General features: G+C 44.1%; 1 protein-coding gene across 9 annotated transcripts in view; it reads right to left on the bottom strand.

Annotated features, from left to right (window-relative positions):
• The window catches only part of ttn.2 (titin, tandem duplicate 2), a 249,401-nt gene that overhangs the window by 76,636 nt on the left and 146,886 nt on the right, over positions 1-25,879 (bottom strand). For all 9 annotated transcript variants that reach the window (XM_049594294.1, XM_049594295.1, XM_049594296.1 and 6 more), the window contains 46 exons: positions 25,410-25,679; positions 24,881-25,147; positions 23,541-23,819; positions 22,981-23,389; positions 22,734-22,858; positions 22,365-22,631; positions 21,937-22,206; positions 21,522-21,821; positions 20,868-21,170; positions 20,532-20,719; positions 19,538-19,652; positions 19,123-19,410; positions 18,884-19,035; positions 18,649-18,796; positions 18,059-18,358; positions 16,935-17,222; positions 16,552-16,848; positions 16,171-16,357; positions 15,965-16,080; positions 15,580-15,879; positions 15,130-15,429; positions 14,939-15,044; positions 13,776-13,972; positions 13,391-13,696; positions 13,146-13,299; positions 12,571-12,695; positions 12,367-12,485; positions 12,083-12,263; positions 11,666-11,968; positions 10,932-11,405; positions 9,728-10,030; positions 8,053-8,209; positions 6,773-6,915; positions 6,403-6,521; positions 6,062-6,239; positions 5,634-5,918; positions 5,233-5,526; positions 4,573-4,872; positions 3,692-3,994; positions 3,397-3,605; positions 2,986-3,300; positions 1,776-1,890; positions 1,266-1,574; positions 978-1,159; positions 305-434; positions 68-219 (listed from right to left, as the gene is read on the bottom strand). In XM_049594294.1, the coding sequence (XP_049450251.1) occupies positions 68-219; positions 305-434; positions 978-1,159; positions 1,266-1,574; positions 1,776-1,890; positions 2,986-3,300; positions 3,397-3,605; positions 3,692-3,994; positions 4,573-4,872; positions 5,233-5,526; positions 5,634-5,918; positions 6,062-6,239; positions 6,403-6,521; positions 6,773-6,915; positions 8,053-8,209; positions 9,728-10,030; positions 10,932-11,405; positions 11,666-11,968; positions 12,083-12,263; positions 12,367-12,485; positions 12,571-12,695; positions 13,146-13,299; positions 13,391-13,696; positions 13,776-13,972; positions 14,939-15,044; positions 15,130-15,429; positions 15,580-15,879; positions 15,965-16,080; positions 16,171-16,357; positions 16,552-16,848; positions 16,935-17,222; positions 18,059-18,358; positions 18,649-18,796; positions 18,884-19,035; positions 19,123-19,410; positions 19,538-19,652; positions 20,532-20,719; positions 20,868-21,170; positions 21,522-21,821; positions 21,937-22,206; positions 22,365-22,631; positions 22,734-22,858; positions 22,981-23,389; positions 23,541-23,819; positions 24,881-25,147; positions 25,410-25,679 (10,628 nt within the window). The remainder of the gene's footprint in view (positions 1-67; positions 220-304; positions 435-977; positions 1,160-1,265; positions 1,575-1,775; positions 1,891-2,985; positions 3,301-3,396; positions 3,606-3,691; positions 3,995-4,572; positions 4,873-5,232; positions 5,527-5,633; positions 5,919-6,061; positions 6,240-6,402; positions 6,522-6,772; positions 6,916-8,052; positions 8,210-9,727; positions 10,031-10,931; positions 11,406-11,665; positions 11,969-12,082; positions 12,264-12,366; positions 12,486-12,570; positions 12,696-13,145; positions 13,300-13,390; positions 13,697-13,775; positions 13,973-14,938; positions 15,045-15,129; positions 15,430-15,579; positions 15,880-15,964; positions 16,081-16,170; positions 16,358-16,551; positions 16,849-16,934; positions 17,223-18,058; positions 18,359-18,648; positions 18,797-18,883; positions 19,036-19,122; positions 19,411-19,537; positions 19,653-20,531; positions 20,720-20,867; positions 21,171-21,521; positions 21,822-21,936; positions 22,207-22,364; positions 22,632-22,733; positions 22,859-22,980; positions 23,390-23,540; positions 23,820-24,880; positions 25,148-25,409; positions 25,680-25,879) is intronic.

Here is a 25,879-nt window from a genome sequence, read left to right as displayed (position 1 = left end):
ATCTTACTTGAAAACCGGGAATTAAAACAATGTGGACAGACAGATAAATAGACAGAGTGATGTTTACCGTTGTCCAGGCCTTGTCAGAGAGACTCTTCTTCTCAAGAAAGTAGCTCTTGATTCTCTCTCCTCCATCGCTGTCAGGGAGTTTCCAGATCAGCCTGGCGGTTGACCTGGTGATGTCAGTGACCCTCAGCTCCTTTACAGGTCCGGGGACGTCTGCAGCCAGAAGAAAATTACAGTCAGAGTTACCAAGAACAACTACACTGTGACTCAAACATATCAACTCGACAGATGGACATACCGAGGACGATGACTCTGACGTTAACATGTTTCTGTCCAGACTTGTTCTTGGCGGTGATGGTGTAGCGTCCAGAGTGGCTCCTCAGACTGACAGGGATGTTTACAACGGACGTTGTGTCCGTAGATTCAACCTGAATACACAGTTTTTTTTAAATCAGACTAAAACCCAGAAAACATGAACATTACCGACCTTTATAGAAGACAGTGTTCCATAAAATGTGGTATTTACAAATACACTAGAATTCCCTCACGGCCTTCTTGAGATATCACGTTCACAAGACAGAGACGGGCGCAAGGTCACAGTGACCATAACCTTTTACCACCAAAATTCTTATCAGCTCTGCATTGAGTCCAAGCAGGTGTTTGTGCCAAATTGACCTTGACCTTTGACCAGTAAAATCTAATTAGTTCATCCTTGAGTAGAACTGGACGTTTGTGCCAGATCTGTAGAAAATCCCACAAAGCATTTTAAAGATATCACATTTGCAAGATGGGATGGACCGACAAACATGATGCCTCCTGCCACAGCTGTCGCCAGCACAGAGGCATAAAAACAGCAATACTGTAACAAAAATCCTCTTTGTATTGGCTGTTTTCAGTAAATAAGACTAAACAGTACAGATACATTGTTTTATGGTGTTGTGGTGAGTAAAGCACTGTGTTGCTGGTCTCACCTGGGCGTCGACTGGCAATGTGTGCAGCTTGTTTATCTTGTGCGTCGGGGCTTTGCCATCAAAGTCCCAGGTTACCCTGGGAGCAGGGCGGCCTTTGATGGTGGCCGGGATCCTGATTGGATCTCCAGCAGGGATGCACAGCAGGTCCTCCATCAATATGTCGATGGAGATGGCAGGTGCAACTGTCGAGTAAGAGACATCAGTGAAGAGACTTGCAGAGAACAAACTCTGGATAGTTATAAAAGTCATTATTTATTTATTGCAGTGAGACTTAAGAGTGGGACTTACGCTGGACATCTTCAATCAGAACCTCGGTGGTGCGGGGGCTGGGGTCAGACTCCCCAATGGCGTTGACGGCGATGATCCTGAAGCGGTAACGTTTTAGCGGCCGTAGGCTGGGTACGGTGAACTCAGTGGTGGGGTTGAGGCTGTCAAGGTCGTTCACCCTCGCCCAGTCTGATTTGCCCTCATCCTGGATCTGGATGATGTAGCCTTTGATCGGGCTTCCTCCATCACTCTCTGGCGGCTTCCAGGACAGCGTGACATTGTGGTTTGTCTTATCAGCCACCACAGGAGCGGCAGGCATACTTGGAGGAGCTGGAGTGGAGAGCAGTGGTTTGTAAAAGTAGCATCCAATTTGGGATTTCCAAAACAAAGGAACTAGTCTGTTTTAGATTACTAAACTGCACAAAAAAAATCAATTTATTGCAGTGTTTTTAGTTATTTCAGATTATTTTGATATGTAGCACCTATAAATTATCCAATGCTTTCAAAGGAAGCCTGTTGTTTTTTACTCACTGATTGGATCAACAGCAAAGGCAGAGTCAGACGGTCCGCTGAATGGTCCAGTTCCTGCAGAATTGGTGGCAGCAACTCTGAACTCATACTCTGTTCCTTCCATAAGACGATTTGTCTGGGAAACAGACAAAGAAGTGGATTCAACAAACTCCTGTGAATAGCAGACCTTTCTAAAGGCCTGGACACACCAAACCAACATCGGAGAACTAGCCGTGACCAGAGCCTTTTGCTGTGTCGCCACTTGTCATTGTGTCTCAGCCAAAAAGTTGCACATGAACACACCAAACCTCTGACCAACAAGTGCATGTGTTGTGCACCTGTGTGAGAGGACAAACCCCTCCACACCAACAGATGGCGGTCATCTGTAAACCTCATTCCAAAAAGGGAAATCACAAGACTGTTGACACTAATTAGCAAGTTATCACATTAACAACACAATCCAATGAACAGAGCATTTTTGCCATGCACCAGTGAACAACAACATAAACCATCACGAAATGTTTCTGCTAAAGAGCTCATTTACTGAAGAAAAACAATCATTCCTCATAACAGGTTTGTTTCGACCTCACTCCCTCTTGACTTTAGCTCTTTTTCTACATTTCTCATTTTCATTTCTCTTTTTGTGCGCTGAGCTGAACTGACAATCAGACAGGTCTACAGGTCTGTCTGAGTGTACTTTGAGGTTCTATGTAGGAGGTTTGGAAATGTTTGGTTCAAAGACAGATCCTGAGACAGACAGGTAAAGACAGATAAAGTTGGAATTTATGGGAATGCCCACAAAATGTCACATCCTTTTATGCCAAGAATGAATACAAAGCATTTGCTACCATGCTGACATGTTGTTGTGTGGCTTTCTGCACATCACATGAATTTAAAAATCCATCAACATTAGGGAATGAATCCCCATAGAAATAGAACTTTTTGTTAAAGAGCAAGATCCTTTTAGTTTGACCACAAACAGCCACTACTTTAACAGTCACTGATGATGATGCAAATGGAGTCTGTTGGGTTTAGCGATGGCGATGGTGGGGTTGTTTGTAGGAAAACAAAAAGGATCTAACGCTTTATCCAAACCATGCTAGATTGTTTAGTCACTGGTGAAAAAGTTGTGAGCCTCCAAGGACTGTGCATGATAACATTATACAACAACAGCAGCCCGAGCTGCAAGCAAGGAGACAATCATTTATATTCAAAGTGAAAAGCAGCTCACCTGGTACTCCCAGCCTTTCATGCCCCTCTTGGTGATGGGCGTCTTGTTGACTTTGGCCCAGTAGGCAGTGCCTTTCTCCCTCTTCTCCAGCCAGTAGCCGATAATCTTAGAGCCGCCAGTGTCTCTGGGAGGCTCCCATGTTAGGGTCATGGTGGTCCTCGAGTACTCTGCGATGGTTGGTTTCTCTGGTGCGCCAGGAAGGCCGAATGGGTCTATGATCTGGACCTCCTTCGATCCGCAGGGGTCAGATTTACCGTAACGATTCTCAGCTCTGACCCGGAACATGTAGGACTTGTTGTTCTCCAGGTTCCACACCTGCAAGGAAGAGAGGTGGTGTCTCTGTTAGAGTTCCATAGAGCTTTAAAGACCTATGACAACCCTGTTGTTATTGCTGTTATTATTGGTACATACCCCGTATTTCTTCTCAATGATGCTGTTGGTAACTAACTCCCACTGAGGTTCACCTTCCTGCTCCGGCTCCCCTGTCACCACTTCCTTCTTCTCAACAATGTAATTGGTCAGGTCGCTGCCACCATTATCCACTGGTGCATCCCAGCTGAGGTAGCAACACTCTGCCTTGACGCTGGTCACCGTCACATTCCTGGGTGGAGTTGGTCGGTCTGAGAGAAGAGCAAAGACAGTTAGTACACTCGCCACATCCTGAGTTTCCTGCCCCTTATTGAGTCTATGGCATGTTTCAACTCACCCAAAACCGTAACATAGATGGTGTGCTTGGCTGAGCCCATATTGTTTGAGGCAGTTACAGTGAAGCTGCCGCAGTCCTTCCTGCTGGCTTCTGGGATGGACAGTTTGGTCTTTGCGTTCAGCCTGCCGGTCACCACCGTGTCAATCAGCAGAGCATCAGTGGGCTTAGCGATCACCACATCATCTTTGTCCCACTCAACCTTCGGGATGGGGAGGCCGATGATATCAGCAGGGATCTCAATGAGCTCACCCTTCTTTACAGTAATGGACTCGCCCTTTGTCAGCATGTGAACCTCGGGAGGAACTGACAGGGACCAGAACAAAACAAATCAGCACACAAAGAAAAAAACAGTGCATGCCAGTTCATGAGATTGAGACATAGAATGTTTCTTTAAACTGTGACCAAATTTTAATTAGTTTATTGTTGAGTTCAAGTGGACATCTGTGCCAAATTTGAAAAAAATTCCTTAAAGGTGTTCTTGAGATATTGCGTTCACATGAATAAGACAGGTGCAAGGTCACAGTATACTTGAACTTTGACCTTCAACAGCCAAATTCTAATCAGTTCATTGTTGGGTCCAAGTGGATTTTTTTTTGCCAAATTTCAAGAAATTCCCTCGAGGTGTTCTTGAGATATTGCGTACACGAGAAGGAGACGGACAAGGCCACAGTAAACTTTGACCACCAAATTCTAATCAGTTAATCCTTGAGTCCAAGTGAATGTCTGTGTCACATTTAAAAAAAAAAAAATGCCACACAAGAATAGGACGGATAGATGGGCAACCCGACAGCACAAAGGCATAAAAATCTGCCTTGGTCCCTCTCTTGAATGTAAAAGTAGGGTTAGGGTTTTTTAAGACCATTCCAAGCATTCAGCCTTACCTTCATCGTCTTGGATGATCACTGTCAACGGGATGGTTGGCTCACTCTCTCCCAATGCGTTGACACACTTGATCCTGAACTCATACGGCCAGGCATCCTCCAGGCCCCCTACAGTCATGGTCAAGTCAGTGCAGAGCTCCTTGTTGCATGGCTCGAAGGCCTGCTGGTCTTGCCTCTTCTTCTCAACAATGTAGCCAAGGATAGGGCTGCCGCCATCATTACGAGGTGGCTTCCAGGTCAGCGTGATGGAATCTTTGGTGCGCTCGGTGTAGTTGAACTTCTCAGGGTTTGATGGAGGAGCTGCAGAACCATCAAAGCCACATTTAGATTTACAGGCGATTTTTAACCAGATCTGTGGCACTGCAGTGTGGACAGTACGTGCAGATAAACAGTATTTGGCTTCCCCTGTCTCGGCAACAGCCGGAAACCCCCTGCCCGTTTTGCATCATTCAGCAGATTTTTAGCTGGCAGCAAAGGGGGTGCCTTAACAACGTTTATCTCCACAGACTGTAGTGATGCAGAGCTGGTTGAAAATCAGCAACGTACACCTTTAACTACAAAATCCACTTTTCAACCAATATAAAATAGCCTTGATCTGCTCACAAGAGTGAATTTTAGACATTCGTTTCTGAATTAAAGTCAAGAGATTTTAGGACTCACCCTGTGCGTCAACAGCAAGAATGGGCTCCAGCTCTACGGGCACTCCCAAGCCATACTTGTTCTTGGCAAAGACACGGAATATGTACTCCTTTCCCTCCACGATGCCCGAACACTCGCACTTGGATGAAATGGTTTCAACAGGTTGCCTCCATGTGTGCATCTTGCCTTCTTTTCTTTCCACGAGGAAGCCGGTCAATTCACTGCCGCCGTCATCCACTGGGTCATCCCAGTTAAGGAAGATCATCTTGCGAGTGACGACAACAGGCTTCAGATCCGTTACAGGTCCAGGAGTATCTGAAGATACAACAATATCATCCTTCTGTGTATTCTTATTTAACAGCATCAATTAATTAACTTTCAAGTTTTATCATCAACTACTGACTTTGTTGACTTCCACTCACCCACTACTTCCACTCGAGCCGAAACATTCTTGATGCCACTGGGGTTGCAAGCAGAAATTGTATATTTGCCACAGTCCTTCCTCTGGCAATTCTGGACTGAAATGATGCTGTTTTCGCCCTCAGTGAGGACCTCCACACGGTCTTTGTCAAGTTTGCCGTCGTCCTTGGTCCAGGAAATGAATGGGTAGGGTTTACCTGTGACTTTAGCAGGTATAAGGAGTGTCGTTCCGGCTCTGACAATCATGCCGCTCTTGACGGCCAGGTCCATTTCAATCACTGGCATCTCTGTGGAAGGCAACCAAGGAAAGAAGCCAAAAACATAACATTTGTTAGATTCCACCAACCCTGTAGAACTTTTAACCAAATTAAATCATAATTTCGGTCTCTGTATTTTTTTGCTCTGCGTTGGGTTTTTCTTTCCATCTGACCTGCTGGATTCATCACAATCACAGCCTCTGTGAATCCTGGCGTTCCCTCTCCGGCAGCGTTGCAGGCAATGACTCTGACCATGTACTTGGCTTTCTCACGGACTCCATAGACAGTGAAAGTCCGGGCCCTCGTCATATGCTCTGAAGCTCTGGACCATTCCTTGGAACCAGCCAGGGACTGAAGAACACCACAGATCAAAGATACATGAGTCTGAACTAAAATCAATTTAAGGTCTTGAGTTGATGAAATCTGAGAATGAACCTACAGCTACAGCAAGGCAAGACGCTAAAAACCAAATGTGAGCAAAGCTGAAAAAGCTTCAGTGGTGACTTGATCAAACCTTTTCCACATGGTAACCAATGATCTCTCCTCCACCGTTGTCAACAGGTGGGTCCCACTCTACTTCAATGGAGTGGTCGGTGGTCGTGGCCACTCGAGCAATCGGTGGTCCAGGAGGCACTATAGTGTCACAAATAAACACAGATGTTAACTGTGAAAGTAGCTTGTTCATGATTCTTGCGATACTTCATCATGATTCTAGTTTTCTGAATACCATCTAAAACAGTATTTTTGACAAGTAATTTCAAATATGTAGTCTGACAAAAGGGAGACCACAGGGAGATACAAACAATTATTTTCCTCCAGTTCAACAGATATGGAGATGCAGATGAGAGCTGAACTGAACACAGGGTTTAAAAAAGTGTACGTACGGATGCGAGCCTGGGCCATCTTGGGTTCGGTGGGGACGCTGAACTTTCCGGGGCCGGCCTGGTTTTCAGCTGCCACCCTGAAGATGTAAGTCAGCCCGTCCATTAGACCTCCAACGTTCAGCTCAGTGGTTGGGACAATGTTCCTGAAGACAAGAGCAGAAGGAAGCTTTCAGATAACCAGCAACAACATTTCTGGTAAAATGGTATCAGTGTGTATCAACATTTTCCCACACAGCAGCCAACATCCAATTTTTTAGTCTTAGTAGAAATTTAGACAGAAACTAGGATGATACTGGTTAGAAACTTTCATCAGTTCATCACTGAGTCCAAGTGGACGTTTGTGCCAAATTGAAGGAAAGTCTTTCAAGGTGTTCTTGAGATGTCACATTCACAAGAATGAGACCGATGCAAGGTCACAGTGACCTTGACCTTTGATCATCAAATTCTAACCAGCTGATAACTGAGTCCAACTAAGGCTGCGTTCAGACTGCAGGTGAATCTGATTCAAATCTGATTCCTTCTCAAATCCGATTTTTGACTGCTGACTGTCCACACTGTTTTTAGCAAGTGTCCAAATTGGATTTGGCTCTGTTCAGACTGGGCCACATTATTGACTAATCTGACAGGTTGCTGTGGCAACGACATCGGAGCGGAGGCGCCATCTAGCGTTTATTGTGTAATGTCATATAAGGAGTTGTTCAGACTCAGACACATCTGTCCAAATGCGATTTGAAACTACCTCCCAAAGGTGGTTTCGATCTGGTTTGCAAAAATCAGATTTCATGTCATTTATGACTGTTCAGACTTCATAAGAGCCATCTGGTTTCTAGATTGGCTAAAAATTCAAGTTTGGCTGGCAGTCTGAAAAAGGGGGTTTGTGCCAAATTTGAATGAATTCCCTTGAGGCTTTCTAGAGATATTTAGTTCACGAGATTGAGGCGGATCCAAGGCCACAGTGACCTTGACCTTTTGTCCATTACCACTAAAATCTAATCAAGAGGATGTTGATGCCATGTTTAAGGAAAAACTTTCAAGGTGTTCTTGAAATATCGAGTTCATGAGATTGAGGTGGATGCAAGGTCACAATGACCTTGACCTTTGATCCATAACCACTAAAATCTAATCGAATGGATGTTTGTGCCAAATTTGAAGAAATTCCCACAAGGCATTCTTGATCTATTGCATACACAAGAATGGAAAGAAGGGACGACCTGGAAAAATAATGGCTCTGGTCTAAGCTATCGCCAGCACAGTGACATAAAAAGATTTTGTTTACTCACTTGTTGGCACGTGTCCAGCGTGAGCTATTGATCTCACGGCGCTCCACCCAGTAGCCAATGATGGGGCTGCCATTGTCGTTTGGTGGGGTCCAGGTGACCAGCATGGTTTCGGCTGTGATGTCATTAACCTCTGGCTTATCAGGAGCATCAGGAGGGTCTGAGGATGAGAAAGGGATGGCAGAAAGAAACCAAGTGAGAGTGAGAAAAAACTACAAACATCAAAATGTTACATTTAAAGTTCTTGTCATGTAATTAGCACTCTGAACTTTTAACAAAACTTTAACATTCCTACTGTTTTTATCATCTGAATAGTGTCCATATAGTGTATACTCTCAAAATTATTAGAAGTTAATAGTTTGTAATGGTTTTTGGTCGGCAACAACAGCCAACAAAAATGGAAAATGAAGGAACCTAACATTATAAGCTAACTAAAAGAAGCATTTTATTCATAACCATTATTCATAACCAAAGGAATACTATTCAATTCAGTTCAAGTAACTTTATTTATCCCTCAGGGGCAATTTAAGAACAGCTCACTGAGTAGTTCAGAGAAAAAACACACAAGACATAAATAACTACAACATAAAAACAAGTGTAAAAAACACATTCTTAAAGTGCAGTGCATTAGAGTCCAGTCCAGCCCTCCTATACAGTCTCATGCTTCCTGAGAAAGTAAGGTTTGATATATACACATCTATTTGCAAACAGGTGCATAGGAGAGGGACCAGAAACTTGTAGAAAAGACATTGCATTTTAGAAAATGTAACTTAACAAAAAGGACTTAAGCATGTGTTCTCAAGAACGTACCTATCTAATGTAAACTTTTTTTGGGGTATGTTTCAGATTATCACTAAGCAGTTTTTAATTTTACTTTTTATTCCTCTATTTCTATGTATAATATTGATTGTTACACTATTTTATATTTGGTATTTAGCCTTTCCACTGCATGTGGGTAATATGACTAATCGCAAACTCAGAGCCACTCCTACTTAGGATTTGTTACAAAACTGTTTGCCTGATGAAGGTCCAATAACTGAAACATTGCAGCATCATTATATTCATAACCAGTTTAGAATGTATTTATGTAAGTGTACGTAAAATGAGTAAAACACACTTTAAAAGTAACCACACTGAAAATGGAGGACTAGAAGATACCTTTGGAATATCTGGGACTTAAACACAAGCCGGGCCAAACTGGATAAAAACTGTGGACAAATGTCTGAATTGGGGACACTGGATAATGGTTCAACTGTTATGTAGATACAGAGTTGTTGCTTTTTATGGACCAGTCTTGGGACATTATGGTTTGTACATCTGCTCTTTGAGAAAATGTAAATAAAATAAACAAAGAGTAAGAATGGCCCAAAAAAAGTAATCACATCTGTTTATAAAGTCTAAACGTAGCAGTTAATGTAAATTGATTCGGCTCATAAATCCTGTTATTTATGATTAAATGAAAGGGTTTTAAAATATTCAGCATGTAAAGACATATATTTACCGATTTGTACCGACTAAATAATAAAAGTCTTAAATTACAAATTAAAATGAATACAGCGCCGCCTAAGGTCCTCTTAGTTGCATTTTTTTCAGTGATATTTATGTTAAATGTTAAAACTAAAAACCAAAGGAGCTTCACTTGTAGTGGGAACAGGAGTAATAACAAAGAACATCATACCGAATGGATTCTTGGCGATAAGTGGTTTGGAGACGCAGTACGGGCCCGCGCCGAACCTGTTCTCCGCGGTGACCCTGAATAAGTACTCCTTCTTCTCGATGAGTTTGGGCACCAGGAAGCGGCATCCTGTCAGCATGGAGGTGACGCAGCTCCAGCCGATCTCCAGCTTGGAGTTGTCTTTCTGCTCCAGGGTGTAGTTGAGGATCTCGCTGCCACCGTCGTCCAGAGGAGGATCCCACTTACAGATCACAGAGTTCTTCCTTGGCTCCTCAAATTTGAAGTTCACCGGAGGCCCGGGAGTATCTGCAGGTGGACAGACGAAACAACGTTTTTATTTGTGAAATATCTAAAAACTACAGCCAGTCAAACATTCACAACAAATTAATATTCTATTCAGTAAAATGCCTTGTTTATTATTTGATGATTTTACATATTAATGATCTTACAATTTATTGATTTTACGATTAAATGACTTTATGACTTAATGGTTTTATGATTGTAGGATTTAATTAGTGAATGATTTATTGATTTCAGAATTTCATGATGTTATGATTTTTTGGCTTTAATGATTTTATGAATTAATGGGTTTATGATGTAATCATTCGGTGATTTTACAATTTGATGGGTAACTTATTTAATGACTTAAGACTTTAACGATCTTACCATTAAATGATGTAATGATTTTACGTATTAACGATTTATGATGTAATGATTCAATGATTTTACAACTTAATTTAATTACTTTAAGATTTAATAATTTACTGATTTTACAAATTATTGATTTTATGGTGTGAATGTTTTACAATGTAATGATTTTACAATTTAATGATTATTTTGAAAATTATAATTTAAGATTTAATGCTAATAATAATCATTTAACACTGTAATTATTTCATTATTTTACAAATTAATAATTTTATTTTATGATTTAATTATGTTGCAACTTAATAATTTAACAAATTAATGATTTCATTATTTAATCATTTTGTGATCTTTATAATGACTTTATTTAATTATTTTACAATCAAATTATTTTAATATTTTACCAATTAATAATTTTAATATTTAATGATTTAATCATTTTACAATTTAATACTTTTATAAATTTATAATTTTATCATTCACTTATTTTGCAATCTAATAATTTTATAATTCAATGACTTCATGATTTAATGATTCAATTATTTTATGAGAGGCTTCTTACCGAGCACGTTGACCTCGCAGGTTGCTGAGGCTATGCCGTGGTCGTTCTCCACCTTCACCATGTAGACGCCGTGGTCAGGGCGGTACGAGTCCTTGATGATGACAGAGGACACGCCCCTGCGGCTGTTGTTGATGGTCAGACGTTCATTAATGGTCGGATAGTCGATCTCCTCCACCTCAGGCTCTGCCACCTCCTCTTTCTTCTCCTCCTTCTTCTCCTCCTCCTTCTTCTCCTCTCCCTCCTTCTTCTCGGCCTCTACCTCCTCTTTCTTCTCCTCCTTCTTTTCCACCTTCTTCTTCAGGGGTCTCTCGGGCCTCTTGCGGAGCGGCTCCGGACGGATCACCTTGTTGTTCCAGTACCAGGTGATCTCAGGGTACGGTGCGCCAGAGATGTTGGCGTCCAGGCAGATGTCACAGCCGCGCCTCAAGCTGAGGCCGGACTGCAGGCTGCCGCTCAGGAAGACCTTCGGAGGATCTGAGAGAGGACGCAAGTCACATTAACGTAAAGTTCAGATTAAAACCCAACAGCAGCATCATTATTAAAGAAGGAGGCTGTAGATCTATGAAACATCTGCTGAAACCGAAACAGACATGAAAGTGATCTTACTCTGAATATCTCAATAAATGTATTACTTTAAAACTTCCTCAAAAATCTGTTGAAAGGTCCTCGTGTTTGGATACTGAAATACATTTTTTTTTACGATTAGACTATAAAACTGATGATGTCATCCTTACCGATGGCCTCCGAAGCCTTGACAAACGGCGTGTTGCGTGACGGCTCGCTGAGCCCAGCAACATTCTCGGCTTTGACTCTGAATGTGTACATCTTGCCCTCCTTCAGCCCTTTGACGGTGTAAGACAGGACGGGCACCAGGAAGTCGTTGCACCTCTCCCACTTGTCCTCGCCCTTCATCTGCTTCTCCAGGATGTAGCCCATGATCTTGGAGCCGCCATCGTACATGGGAGGCTTCCAGGTCAGAGTGACGGTGCTGGATGTGGGGTTGTGTGTCTCCACGTCCACCGGCGGGTCAGGGACGTCTGGAACCAGAGACAGATTTCAGTTACTTTTCTCATTACTTCCAAATGTGAAAGTTTGTTGATACAAACTCTAAGTTCATGAATCATATCCAACAGGAAATGTTTTTTTCTCACGTTTCTGGTCCTCTGCGATGACCGGGTTGCGGAGCTCAATGAACTCTCCTCCTCCCACCTTGTTGACAGCCTGGACTCTGAAGTAGAACTCTCCGTTGGGGATGAGGTCTTTGACGTTCCAGCTCACCTTGTTCTCTCCGGACATAATGTTGACATACGTCCTCCTGCCAGCCTCACGACGCTGCACAAACAAAACAAACATCAATTTAAATCTTTCAGGACCTGACATTTGATTTAAAACCATCATCGCAGCTTAGAAACAAAAACATGCTGCTGACTCGGACCTGCAGGACGTAGTGTATGATCGGGGTGCCGCCGTCGTAGTCTGGAGGATCCCAGGTCACTTTGCAGGAGCTCTTTGTGATCTCAGATGCCAAAATCTCCTTACATGGACCAGGAAGACCTGAAGACAGAGACAGAGGGACGTGTTAATCAGTACTCCAGGACGTCTCTGTGATTATCTAAAAACTGGATGAATGATGGAGTACCGATGACTTTGACGTTGATGGTGCCGCTGGTGGCTCCCAGATTGTTCTCCAGGGTGACTCTGTACTGTCCTGCATCAGCATGAAGGCTGCTGTCGATCTCCAGGTGACAGGAAGTGTAGTCCTTCCTGTTGGACACAAACAATCCCATCAGCCGCTGCTGCTCACACAGACCAAGAACATGAGATCACCCTGAACCAGATCCAGGGGGGTAGTCGAAATGATCAATTAGCTGATTGTTTTCTACGCAAAAAATCCAAATATAATCTGGTTTCAGCTTCCTCAATGTAACGATTTGATGTTTCTTCTTTGTTTTATATCATGATAACTGAATATCTTTGAGTTTTGGACTTCAGGTCAGACCAAACGAGACATTTAAAGATGCCACCTCCAACTCTCGTAAGCTGACTTGTCTTTTAATTAAGATCTGCAAATCAATCGATAATTAAAAGAGTTTTTGTTTGTGATCAGCAAAGATTCAGAACAGATAAACAGCTGTCTATCCAGGTCACAATCTCAACAGTCTTTGTTCTATCAAAGACATTTAAAACCTTAAACAGATGAGCTGTGGCACTGACCTGAAACCAACGCGATCGTCGGCCTTCAGCTCCTTGCCGTCTTTGTGCCAGGTGATCCTGGGTGATGGGACGGCTCTGAAGGGAACCGGGATGTGCAGCTTCTCTGTTTCCACAACAACCAGGTCCAGAGTCTGGAACTCCAGCGTCGGGTTGCCTGGAAACATACTCGTATTAGCTGATTTACATAACCCTGCACAAGAAACGCAACTCTCCACAGACAGTTAAAAACTAGCAGACGCTCTTACACTCAGACTCTCTGGCGAAGACGTTCTCGGAGATGTCGGAGGGCTCGCTAACTCCGACAGAGTTGATGGCCCTCACTCTCAGGATGTACTCCTTCTCGGGGACCACGCCTTCCTCCACGCGGTACTTCAGCTCCTTCACTGGACGGGAGTTAACCCTCATCCACTTCTCCGTCCCAGCCTCACACATCTCGATGTGGTAGCCAGTGATGGGGCAGCCGCCATCTCTCTGAGGAGGTTTCCAGGCAATGGACAGGAAGTCCCTGCTGGCTCCTGTGACATGCAGCTCGATAGGTGGCGATGGGGCTCCTGGAGGAGACAGGACAAACACATTTAGACTCTTTTCCTATGATGCTTTTAATGAGCTGTTGATCATTACTGGACCAACCTGTTGGATCCTCGATAGCAAGGAGCTCTGTGGGTTCGCTTGGATGGCCGACGCCGGCCTCGTTCTCAGCGCAGACCTGGAACTGAACCTCAGTTCCCTCAATGACATCCGTCACTCTGTACTTACAGTCTGGACCAGAAGTCTTCCCGCATTTCACCCAGCGGGTTCCAAGCCTCTCCTTCTTCTCAATGGAATACCTGGAGGGCGGAGTCAGCAAAAGATAAACACACCTTCACACTGGAATGCCACCGCTGCAGCGTGCACCATTTACTCTCTGATGTAAGTTCTGACATGTGCAATAATGTTATAAATGAAACAAGCATAAAGTGTCCAACAAATACCAGGACATGAGCTCCTGATGAGTTTTATGTTCTTTATCTTTGGAAGCTCTCTGATATTTGGTTCAAATACTGTTAGCAGCACTATTACCCGGTTTTGGTGGAAGGTAACGCACCCTTCACAGGACGCGAGTGGTTACGTCAGTTGGAGGCCTCCACGTGGGGAAGACAGACAGGACGCTCGACCAATCATTGCATTCCGTCCGAATGCAATGATTGGTCGGAATTTTTATAGAACCATATGTGAATGGTATAATTATGAGTTTTTATCTCTGGTGGAATTCACTTACATTTAAGTGTGCCATCAGCTTATTAATAGCATTTTAATCCAAACAAAGAAAAGCATAACATTTCCAGAAAGGTAAGTGTTGCTTTAATGTTGAAAATGTCTTGCCGATAAAGATTTAGATGAAACTACAATTTATGTTGAAGAAACTTCCTCTAGACCTTCTTGACATATTGTGTTCATGAGAACAAGACAGACACAAGGTCACAGTGACCTTGAACTATGAACACCAATCCTATCACCTCATTGTTGAGTCAAAATGGATGTTTGTGCTAAATTTGAAGGAATTCCCTAAAGGCATTTTTGAGATATCATGTTCAAGAGAATGGGACAAACAAGAGGTCACAGTGACCTTGATCTTTGTCCTTGGACCACTAAAATTTAGTCACTTCATCCTTGAGTCCAAGGGGACGTTTGTGCCAAATTTAAAGAAATTCCCTCAAGGTGTTTTTGAGATATCATATTCACAAGAATGAGACGATTAATGTATTGCCTCTGGCTATCACCTGTGCAGAGGCAAAAATGTAAGAAACACCTACTTGAGGATGGGTCTGCCACCATCATTTTTAGGCTCCTCCCACATCAGGTCCACATATCTCTTGGTCACAGCGTTGACAGTGAGGGCATACGGCGCCCCAGGAGTAGCTGCAACAAAAACAAATTTTATTATATCCACCCTCCTGATTAAAATAATTCATCACCACATGATTCAAACTGCTCTCTGACTTACTGAAGGTGTCTTTAGCCAGCACAGAGTCCTCCAGCTCGCAGAACGGTCCCACACCAACAGCGTTCTCAGCGGCAACACGGAACACGTAGAGAGAACCTTCATTGAGTGGCGTCACGGTGTACTTCAGCTCCTTGACTGTGGTGTCAACAGCCTGCCAGCCTTTACGCTTGGCGTCGCGCTTCTCCACTATGTAGTTGGTGACGCGTGAGCCTCCGTCGCGTTCTGGCACAGCCCACTTCAAGTCAGCGCTGTTTCTGCAGATGCTGACGACATCCAGCCAGCGAGGAGCCGATGGAGGGTCTGAGGAGATGGAGACAAAGATGTTTTCATGTCAGCTCTCAGAGATTCACTGTCATGTGTTGAATTTGTAAGTTAGTAGATATTCTGGACGATGAGTTCAAATATTGTTAGTTTAACATGTTTGTTTCATTTTGATTCATTTGTTCTTACTGAGTCTCTCTTTGCAGAGCACAGGGTCGCTGGGCTCGCTGGGTTCACTTTCTCCGGCTGCGTTAACAGCTCGCACCCTGAACGTGTACTCCTGCTTCTCCATCAGGCCCTTCAGGAAGTATTCCAGGGGGATGATGTTCTCTGCCGTGCGGATCCAGTCTGTGGTACCGCTCTTCAGCATCTCAATAATGTAGCCTTCGATCTTTGCTCCGCCGTCGTGCTCTGGTTTGGTCCACATGACAAAGCAGGAAGTCTTAGCTACGTCCTTCACCGTGGGTTTACCAGGAGGCCATGGAGGATCTGGAACAGTGAGAACATGATGTTTTAATGCTCTGAAATGATTTTAGATGCTCATAAACGACTAAGGTGACAATATTTTTTGTACCAAATGGATCTTTGACAAGGATCGGGTCTGTCTCCTTGCTGGGTTTTCCAGTTCCAGCCAGATTCTGAGCCAGAACTCTGAACTTGTACTTCTTCCTAGTGGGAAGACCTTTGACTCTGCAGAGGAAAAGACATCACATCAACAGACTGAAAACTAAAGACTCAAAGTGTAAAACTCCTTGCAGACAGCAGAGCAGGCAGACTCACCTATAGTTTGTGTCTTTGATGGGCACCTTGTTGCATCTCATCCACCTGTCGTGTTCGGGTTCATATCTCTCCACCCAGTATCCGGTGATGGGGCTGCCTCCATCCTCATCAGGCTCGTACCAGTTCAGGGTCAGGGAGTCCTTGGCAATGTCTGAAGCCTCCAGCTTGTAAGGAGCTCCAGGAGTGTCTGAGGAGAAGACAGGAGGGATGAGATTAGTCCCAGCTGACCTGGAAGCGGACTGATGCAAAATATTGTACCTTACCACAAAGGGATTGATCTACCTGAACCTGATCTGACTGAACCATTACAGGAAAAGCCTAGCAAACAACTATCAGACCAAAGCCTGGTAGAAACAGACATCCTCTGATCAGGTGACCTACCGAAGGGGTATCTGGCGATGATGGATGGGTGCTCAGCCGCTGGGCCAACACCAAACTGGTTCTCTGCGAAGACTCTGAAGATGTACTCCTTGAACTTGACCAGGCCCACAGCTCTGTAGGTAGTCAGTTTCACGGTTGAGGACAGCCGGTGCCAGATCTCGCTATCTGTGGCTCGGCGCTCAACAATGTAATTGGTAATTCTGGAGCCGCCATCATCACGTGGAGGGTTCCAGGCCATAAAGCAGGATTCGTTAGTGATTTCAGAGATATCGAAGGCAGCTGGAGGACCGGGCTTATCTGTGGGAGGGATTTTTAGTTTTATTAACCAGAAACTAACAAAGTCATTATGGAAACCTTCATTCTCTGTTGTCAGGTGGCCTTACCAAGGATGTTGACCTCAACAGTGGCAGTGGCACGGCCGCTGCTGTTGGTGGCCTCGATGATGTAGGTGGAGCTGTCATCTCTCTTGGTCTTGGCAATGGTAACGGTGGAGTGTCCCGGCTTGGTGTCGATGGAAACCCTGTCGTCTGGTTGGAGGACCAGGTCAGCTTTCGTCCATTTCACGCGGGGCTCAGGCTTACCCTTCACCTCGGCAGGGAGCTCGATCTTGCTGCCGCCCTTAGCAGTCAGACCAGCCAGCAGCTTGACGTCCAGCTGGATCTCTGGAGGTTCTGCATGGACGATAAGGATGAGAGGTCAATCAGAAGTTTGAGGAAATTTCAACTTTTAACTTTATCTGCTGTGCTACGGGACTGATTTTGTTAATTACTACAAAACATGACTATTTTTGCACAACTACTGAGTAAAGAATGCCAGATCAACAGTTACCCCTTTTCCACCAAATTAGCTTTGGTTCTTGAACCAGTTCCGTTCAGGTTTATTGGAACCTTGGTGCTATCTAATGAACCAGCCTAAGTTTCAATTGATTTTGAGCAAAACCATTGTAAACAGTGTCATCAGTGGAGGACAATTCACAATGGAAGTAAACAGTAGTAGAAAGATGGCAGATCGAGTTGATAACCTGAGTACTGAAGTCATCACGAATTGAACTTAAGGTCAAGGCAAACCTGCTACTTTTGGTTCCAGCTAGGGAACCAACTTTCTGGGTTGAAATGCTTTTGAATGGTTCAAAACTAGTTGCGTGAATGAAACTAGTTCCATGTTGGTGGAAAAGAGGTAAGAGTGTGGTGTAGAGCTCCCCCAGGTGTTCACTGGTGGTAATCAAATATGAGGTTTGTTTATTTGCACACGTTAAAATCAAGCAAATGACAAACAAATTAGGGCTTTAACTGACGGTTCTCTTCATTATGTTCTCGACTATCTAAAGGAGTAAATCAGTAGGTACATTTGAAGTCTCAATTTTGTGTTTTTCTGGAGTTCTTCCACTTCATGAATATGTTGAATGAGCTCAAGTATATCTGTATATCTATCTAAATTTGTTTAGTCCTTGATTCAAGCACAATGAAACACTGTTTCCAGGTCTCTAACAGGAAGACATTGTGGGTACCTTTGGGATCAACTGCCTGGATCTCATCGGTGGCCTTGCAGGGTCGGCTGGCTCCCAGCTTGTTCAGGGCTCGGACTCTGTAGGCGTACCACTGGCCCTCAAGCAGACCTGTTACCTGGCACTTCAGCTCCTGCACCATGTCCCCGCAGGGCTCCCACTTATCTGTTCCTCTCATGCAGCGCTCCACATTGTAGCCTCGGATGCCGCTGCCGCCATCGTATTTTGGCGGCTCCCAGGTGAGGAAGATGCCACTGGCGGTCTTGTCTCTCCACTTCAGGTTCTCTGGAGGGTCGGGGATGGCTGAAGAGAAACGAGACAGAGAGGTTAGAAAGTTCCTTTGAATTCTGTTTAAAAGTAAAACTAACTTTATGTTTGTGGTAAAAATGAGCCATGGAAACCATCGACTTAACGTAACGACATAACGGCCATTACTACATTACCAGGAACTGCTGATGTAATCTCCACAATTGCAGCAACACGGTGAAAACTAAGACTTCTGATGATACTTGTTAAGTCTCTTAAGCACTTTTAAGACATTAAATTTGGATTATTTCTTAATTTGAGTTATTTTAATCTCAGGTCAGACTCACTGGCAGGAGACGAGACATTAACGGGATCGTCGATGTACGCCGGCTCTCCTGGTCCACACTTGTTGCAGGCAGTGACTCTGAACAGATACTCCTTTCCTTCAATCACGTCAGTGACTGTGAACTCCGTATCCTGGATACCTTGGGCCACCTGAGAAGAAGAACACAGCGGCAGTGTGAAATCATCATCAGGCGTCTGGTCAAAGACTTCCACGTGTTTTCATCTAAAGACACCCACCTTGACCCAGGTCTTGCGGGCCACATCCCGTTTCTCCACCTGGTAGCCGGTCAGAGGACTTCCTCCATCGTGCTCCGGTGCCTCCCAGCTCAGGTGGACATGTTGCCTGGTCACCTCCAGGACTTTGAAGTCCTTTGGAGCGCTGGGCGCCGCTGGAGGACACAAACAGATACACAGTGATACCAACCACACAAACAACAAACCTTCCAATCAACTGAAAACAGTTTCTGATAGCGTACCGATGACGTTGACATCGATGTCTCCAGTGACAGACGTGACATCATTCTCCAGCTGCAGAGTGTAAGTGCCTCTGTCGGGGCGGACGCTTGGTGTGATGATCAGTTCTGTGAATGTGGCCTTGGTCGTCATGGTGACGCGCTCGTCATCAGTGCTCAGCTGCTTGTCTCCTAAGGTCCACTTGGCGACAGGGATCGGGTATCCGGTGATGGGGACTCTGATGGTGAGAGGCTGAGGGACAATCACCTCCAGGCCATCTTTAAAAGCACTCAGGTCCAAGGTTGGACCGACTGGAGAGGAAACAGAGAGGCATGGTGGGAAATTAAACGTTAAATGTGCTTCAACTACAATTCTGTGGGGATTGATTAGTTTAATAGTAAAACATTACAAAGTGATTGAAGACACTGTCTGTCTCACCATGTGGGTCGTCAGCCAGCAGAGGGCCGACGATGTTTGATGGCTCTGAGACTCCAGCAGCGTTTTCAGCAAACACTCTGTAGTTGTACTTGTTTCCATATTTCAGCCCAGACACCTGAAGACAAAATTTAAAGGTACAGTGTTAAAATAAAATGAAGTAAAACTTGAACCAGGACACAGTTTTACTGCGAAGGAGCCACTGTAGGGCTTTTATTGAGGAGGGGCCACTTTGAGACTTTTACTTTGATACAACTACTAGATGACTTTCAATGTGAAGGAGTACCTCGAGGACTTTTAATTGTGAAGCAGCTACTAGGATACTTTTAATGTGAAGGAGCAGCTAGAAGACTTTTAAGGAACAGCTGGGGGACTTAGCTGGAGGACTTTTACTTTGATACAACTACTAGATGACTTTTACTGTAAAGCAGCCACTAGAAAACCTTTAATGTGAAGGAGTACCTGGAGGACTTCTATTGTGAAGCAGCTACTAGGATACTTTTAATGTGAAGGAGCAGCTGAAGAGCTTATACTGTGAAGCAGCCGGAACAAGACTTTAAATGTGTAGGAGCAACTGGAGGGTTTTTACTGTGAAGCAGCTGCTAGAGGACTTTTAATGTGAAGCAGCCGCTGGAAGACCTTTACTTTGAAGGAGCTACTAGAAGGCTTTTAATTTGAAGTAGCAGCTAGGAAACTTTAAATGTGAAGGAAATGCTGAATACTTTTAATGTGAAGGAGCAGCTGGAGGGCGTACCTCGCAGGAAGTAGGGAGCTTTACCTGTGAAGACATTTACTGTGGGGACTTTGACAAAGAGACATCTAGAGGATGGTACTCTGTAGCAGGTGGATGGTTTTATACTGGTTGAACAACATACATAAAAGTGTCACATGTAGCCTCAAATGCTAACAGAACCCCCCTGTGAAAGTTTCGCACTTGTTTTGTGAGATGAGGTCACTATCTGACAAACTGGAAGCGATGATTTATCTGAATCTGTACCTTGTAGAAGAGGTCTGGGCAGAGGCGGGCGTTACAGCGGAGCCACTTGTCATTGCCTTCCTCGTTACGTTCGATTATGTATCCGGTGATCATGCTGCCTCCATTCCTCAGAGGAGTCTCCCAGGTGAGATTCACCGAAGTCCTGTTCTGGTCCTCCCAGACCAGATTCAGAGGGGGACTGGGAGGCTCTGCAAGAGACGGACACAAAAAAATTAACTAAAATAACAGAAAGAATTAATTTAATTGAATATCGGCTGTTTAGAAGGATTAGGATAACCATTTAAAGTAAGTTCTTGTTTCTTACTGAATGAAAAAGAGTGATGAATCCTAGCTTACCAATGGGATCCATGATCTTGACGGGCCGTGAGGCAGCGCTTGGCTTGCCGTCGCCAGCTTTGTTCTGAGCTCTGACTCTGAAGATGTACTCCTTGTTCTCGATGACGTCATTGATGACGGCACTGAGCTCGTCAGCTTTGGTCACCTGGACAGGCATCCACTTCACAGACGTCCTGTCTCGCAGCTCGATGACGTAAGAGGTGATGGGAGAGCCTCCGTCCGACTCAGGAGGTTCCCAGGCGACGGTGCAGCCAAACTTGCTGACGTTTCCAACGATCACATTCAGAGGAGCCTCAGGAACATCTAAAAATAACAATACGCAAAATAAGTCAGTAAACTGAGAGCCACGCTCTGGTGTTATTTCACCAAGTTTAGTCGTATATCTTGTGTTGGTTAATGTTTTTATCCCATCAGCTGCTCAAATCATATTTGGTGTACCTCAGGGATCAATTCTTGGACCATTTCTGTTCTCTTAACCTCTGTTTTCTCCTATTTTACCACTTGGACAGAAGAATTAACTAACTATGAAGACAGATTTGAAATTAATGTAATTTGATTTTCCAGCTCAGTCTACATTGGGTATAACGGGTAATGTACCGATGTTAACCCAGAAATTTAGCTTCAAATATCAACATAAATAAAAGTAATTCTTACCAAACTTGTTCTTGGCCTGTACGGGTTTGTCAGTCTCAACGTTGGGTCCGCTGCCGACCCGGTTTCTGGCACATACTCTAAACAGGTACATGGAGTCTTTCTGGAGGCCGGTCACTGTGTACTCTGGACTGTCAGCCTGGTCAGTGGCCAGCGTCCAGGTCTTACGCTTCACATCACGTCTCTCCACCACGTAGCCAATGACCTTGGCGCCGCCATCGTTTTCAGGCTCCTCCCACGCCAGGCTGACCTCACCATCGGCTGTGTCAATCACCTGCAGGTTCCTCACGGGTCCAGGGACATCTAGAAAAATCGAAGACAAAGTCACATTTATTGTCAGAAAAGTAAGGAACAAAGTTTGTATAGAAAGTAAAGTTCAGTAAAGTCCACATGACAATGGATTTAGCGTGGAACTCACCAATAACCTCCAGGTTTATGAAGGCTTCTCCCTCTCCGTGTTTGTTCTTGATGATGACCTTGTAGCGGCCCTCGTCGGCCTTCATGGGGTCCCTCAGGCGGTACTCTGTGCGGTCGGCGGATGTGTAGATGTTGTCTTTGGGCAGACTCAGGTTGTTATACAGCCAGTCGGCCTTGGCCTGTGGGTAGGCGCTGTAGGGGACGGCCATGACGATGGGCTTCCTGGCGTCTGTGACGTAGGTCTGGTCTGTGGTCTTTATCTGAGGCACAGCTGGAGGAGGAAGAGGAGGAAGAGGGAGACGCTGTCACAGAGACAACAACACTGGAAACCAAAGTTTATCAGCTTCAGGTTCATCTTGATCTTTAATCTCTCTGTTTCTTTAAACAACTGATCTTCAGATTTTTAAGAGTCCTGTTTTGAGCTCTTACCTGCCAGCTCCAGCTTGGCCTTGGCGTCTTTGTCCTTGACGATGACTCTGTACTCTCCCTGATCTCGAGGTCTGATCTCACAGACCTGCAGTCTGTGGATTTTACCCTCGCTCATCATCTGGTATTTGTCTCCCTGGACAACCGTCATATTGTTCCTCAACCACTTCACTTCCTGTCTGTCTTTGTTGAGCTCCACCTCGAACACGACATCCGAGCCTGGAGGTTCGAACATATCCTGTGGCGGTCTGACGATCTCCACCGGCGTCTCTGCAGGACAGACACCAGATATTCATGACAGATCAACCAGAGCAGGAACAGAACAGGAGGTCGTTGAAGTAAAAGCAGTGAGTGGAATCTGAAGAACCTCACCTTCAACAAAGAGCCTGGCTCTGGATTTCTTATCGTCCACACCACAGGCGTACTCACACTCATCGTCCGGTCTGCACTCCTTGATACGCAAGGTGCACAACTTTCCATCTTTTTCAAATGTATATCTGGGAAAACAAACAGCTTACTTGAGTCGATGATAAACCATAAGTTAAGATTTAGTATGAGCTGCTAACGTTAGCATGTCTGGCTATGAAACTAAAATAATAAGAGTTTATAGATGACATACCTCGGTCCTTCTCTGATCTCACGTCCATCTCTGTACCACTTGGCGTCGGCTTTCTCTTTGGTCAGCTTGCATGTGAACTCCGCGTCCTCGAACTCGGTGATGGTCTGGTCCTTCAGGTGCATGTCAAAGTCTGTAGGTGCCTCGCTGATGATCAGCTCTGCGGTGGACTTGTTGTCTGCGGCTACGGCAGTGTACTCGCCCTCGTCCGCCAGCGTGCAGTCCTTGATGGTCAGCGTGTGCTTCTCTTTGTCTACTCTGTAGACAATGTGTTTGTTGAAGGTGATCTCCTGGCCACCCTTCATCCACTTCAGAGTGGCGTTGGGCCTGTTGACCTTGCAGGAGAAGCTGACGGTCTTCTTCTCCTGAGTGTCGATGTCCTCCAATGGAACCACGATCCTCAGACTCTCCTCTGAACAACACAAAACACCAAAATACACATCGTCAGCTCGAGCAGAAATTGAGCTCAGTGCTGCAGAACGACTTTCAACTCAAACAAAAAGAGACTAAAACACAGAGCTGCAGTCTGGCTCTGTTTATGAACTCTGTTAAACATGTCTGACCTTTGACGGTGAGGTCGCAGGAGCTCTTGGCGTGCTCTCCTCTGTGATTGGTCAGGTTGATGCTGTAGTTGGACTCGTCTCCCTTCTGGGCGTCTCTGATCCTAAGGGAGAAGACGTTGTCCCTCTGGACCATCATGTACTTGCTGGTCTCGAATATCGTCTCGTCCTTCTTCAGCCACTTGGCCTTTGCTCCCTCTGTGTTCACCTCACAGTTCAGGACCACTTCCTGTCCTTCTTTGGCCTCTGTGTCCTTCAGCGGCGTGATGATCTTCAGTTTCTCTGCAGGAAACAAAACAAACCATCGGACACGCCGATGAGCAGGAAATCCTTGATAAATAAAACTTAATATATAAAAAAAGTTGTTGAAAGTTGAAATCAATTAACCTTTAATTAAAAAAAGAAAAAGAAAACAAAACAAATTAAAGAGCTTTCTTGAGAATCTGATTTTTGTTGTTTTTGTTGAAGGTGATTTTTTTGTTGTTGAAAACTTTAAATTAAAAATGAGTGAGCAAGAAAGAAAAACTAAACTTAAGCTAGAACATGCACTAACCGATCAATAAAAAGAACTATTAGTAATTTGATTTCTCTTTAAATCCGACCATGTTCAGCTCTGGGGACGAACTCAGAGTTGAAGAGTTTCAAAGTTAAACCTAGAAAACGAATATAAAATCCAACAAAACAAAATAAAATGAATAAAAAATAATGATAAATGTGTTAACATACATTAATTTCTTTTACAACAGACTCATAAATCTCAAATGTATGAAAACTTTTTTTTGCCACTAAGAATTTTGACTTTTTAATTCCAATTTTTAAGTTTCTCATATTTTTGACTTTTTATTATATTATGTTTAATAATATTTAAATTTCCTGACAGTGTATTTATTTATTTTTTGGACAGGAATGAACTTCCATATAATTCTCTTCACAACTCCTGATTCATGTTTATTATTGTAAAGCGAGCAGGACATTATAGGATTTAAAATTACATCAACAAAATGTTTTGTAAAGTTGTGTTCACTTTATTTAAATTTAGGGTTTAAAACAGAGTTTCACTTCTTTTAATGTGAAAAAAATCTGTCTCTAATAATTAAACTGATCTAAAGTTTTTTTTCTTGATAATATCAAACTTTATTGATCCTGAGGAGAGTCATTTCTCAGCAGCTGCAGTACATAATATTAAAGAGTGCAAATAAAACAAAGTATAAACCATAAAGAATATTGGTAAGATACAAAAACTAAATGGACACAACACAGAAATATCAACAGTTAACAGTTGGATGCAGGTTAAGGTGTTTTTATCACTCGACACAGACTGACAGTGAGTGGGCGGGGCTTACCGAGCACAGTGAGGTCAGCGCTGGCTCTGGTGGTTCCGATCATCACCACATATCCGCCCTCGTCTCTGAGCTCACTGTTCTTGATGACCAGTGTTCGCCTCTTGCCGTCGCTGACCATCTGGTATTTGTCTCCGGCCTCCAGCTCCCTGTCGTCCTTCAGCCATTTGACCTCATAGGTTTCCTTGGAGACAGAGCAAGTGAACTCTGCCTTCTCACCCTCCACCACCTCCTGGCTCTGAGGCCTGGAGATGAACTCAGCAGCCAGTTCTGAAACACGGGAAGATCACGCACCGATCACATGACAGAAAAACAGAAAAGTAAAACCTGCTTTCACGCTACAGTTCGTTTTTGTTCGACATGTTACGTTTTTATAAATTTATTTGTGTTTGATGAAAAGCAGCGTCTGCAGCTGTTTATCTTTCTTCAAACGGCTATAAAATATTATTATGGGCATGATTTTTATTAGATAAATTTATGATCAGAGGCTTCAGATCACATTCACAAATGCGCTGACATGTTTTTTCTTTACCGTTAATCTTGAGGTTTGCGGATGTCCTGATGCTAGGACTCAGCCTGCAGTTGTACTCTCCCGCGTCGGCCATCTTTAGGTCCTGGATGAGGAGGATCCTCCTCTTCCCGTCCACGATCTGGTCGTGGCGGCCGCCCTCCGGCAGTTCCTCGTCTCCTTTGTACCAGATGACGTCAGCGCTGGGTTTGGACACCTCGCAGATCAGCTTCACGCTGTCCGTCTCTGTTCCCTCCACGTTGGAAAGGTTCTTGGTGAACCTCGCCTCCTCCTCTGCAAGGAGAGGAAGACAAACGGCGGATGTCACTGAACTTTAAATTACTGAGAGCAAAGAGACTTTTCTGGCTTCTGTGAACTTCTGTTGCATTGTTTTAAAATGTCTCAACATCTGGATGATGACTGCAATATGTAATAAATAAATCTTCATCTGTTTATTTATCAAGATGAATTTTAGATGAATTTAAAAATAATTA

The sequence above is a fragment of the Epinephelus fuscoguttatus genome, linkage group LG13 (genome assembly GCF_011397635.1).
Source record: "Epinephelus fuscoguttatus linkage group LG13, E.fuscoguttatus.final_Chr_v1".
NCBI lineage: Eukaryota > Metazoa > Chordata > Actinopteri > Perciformes > Serranidae > Epinephelus > Epinephelus fuscoguttatus.
The sequence above is the reverse complement of the archived record's forward strand: the minus strand, read 5'-3'. Positions and strand labels throughout refer to the sequence as shown.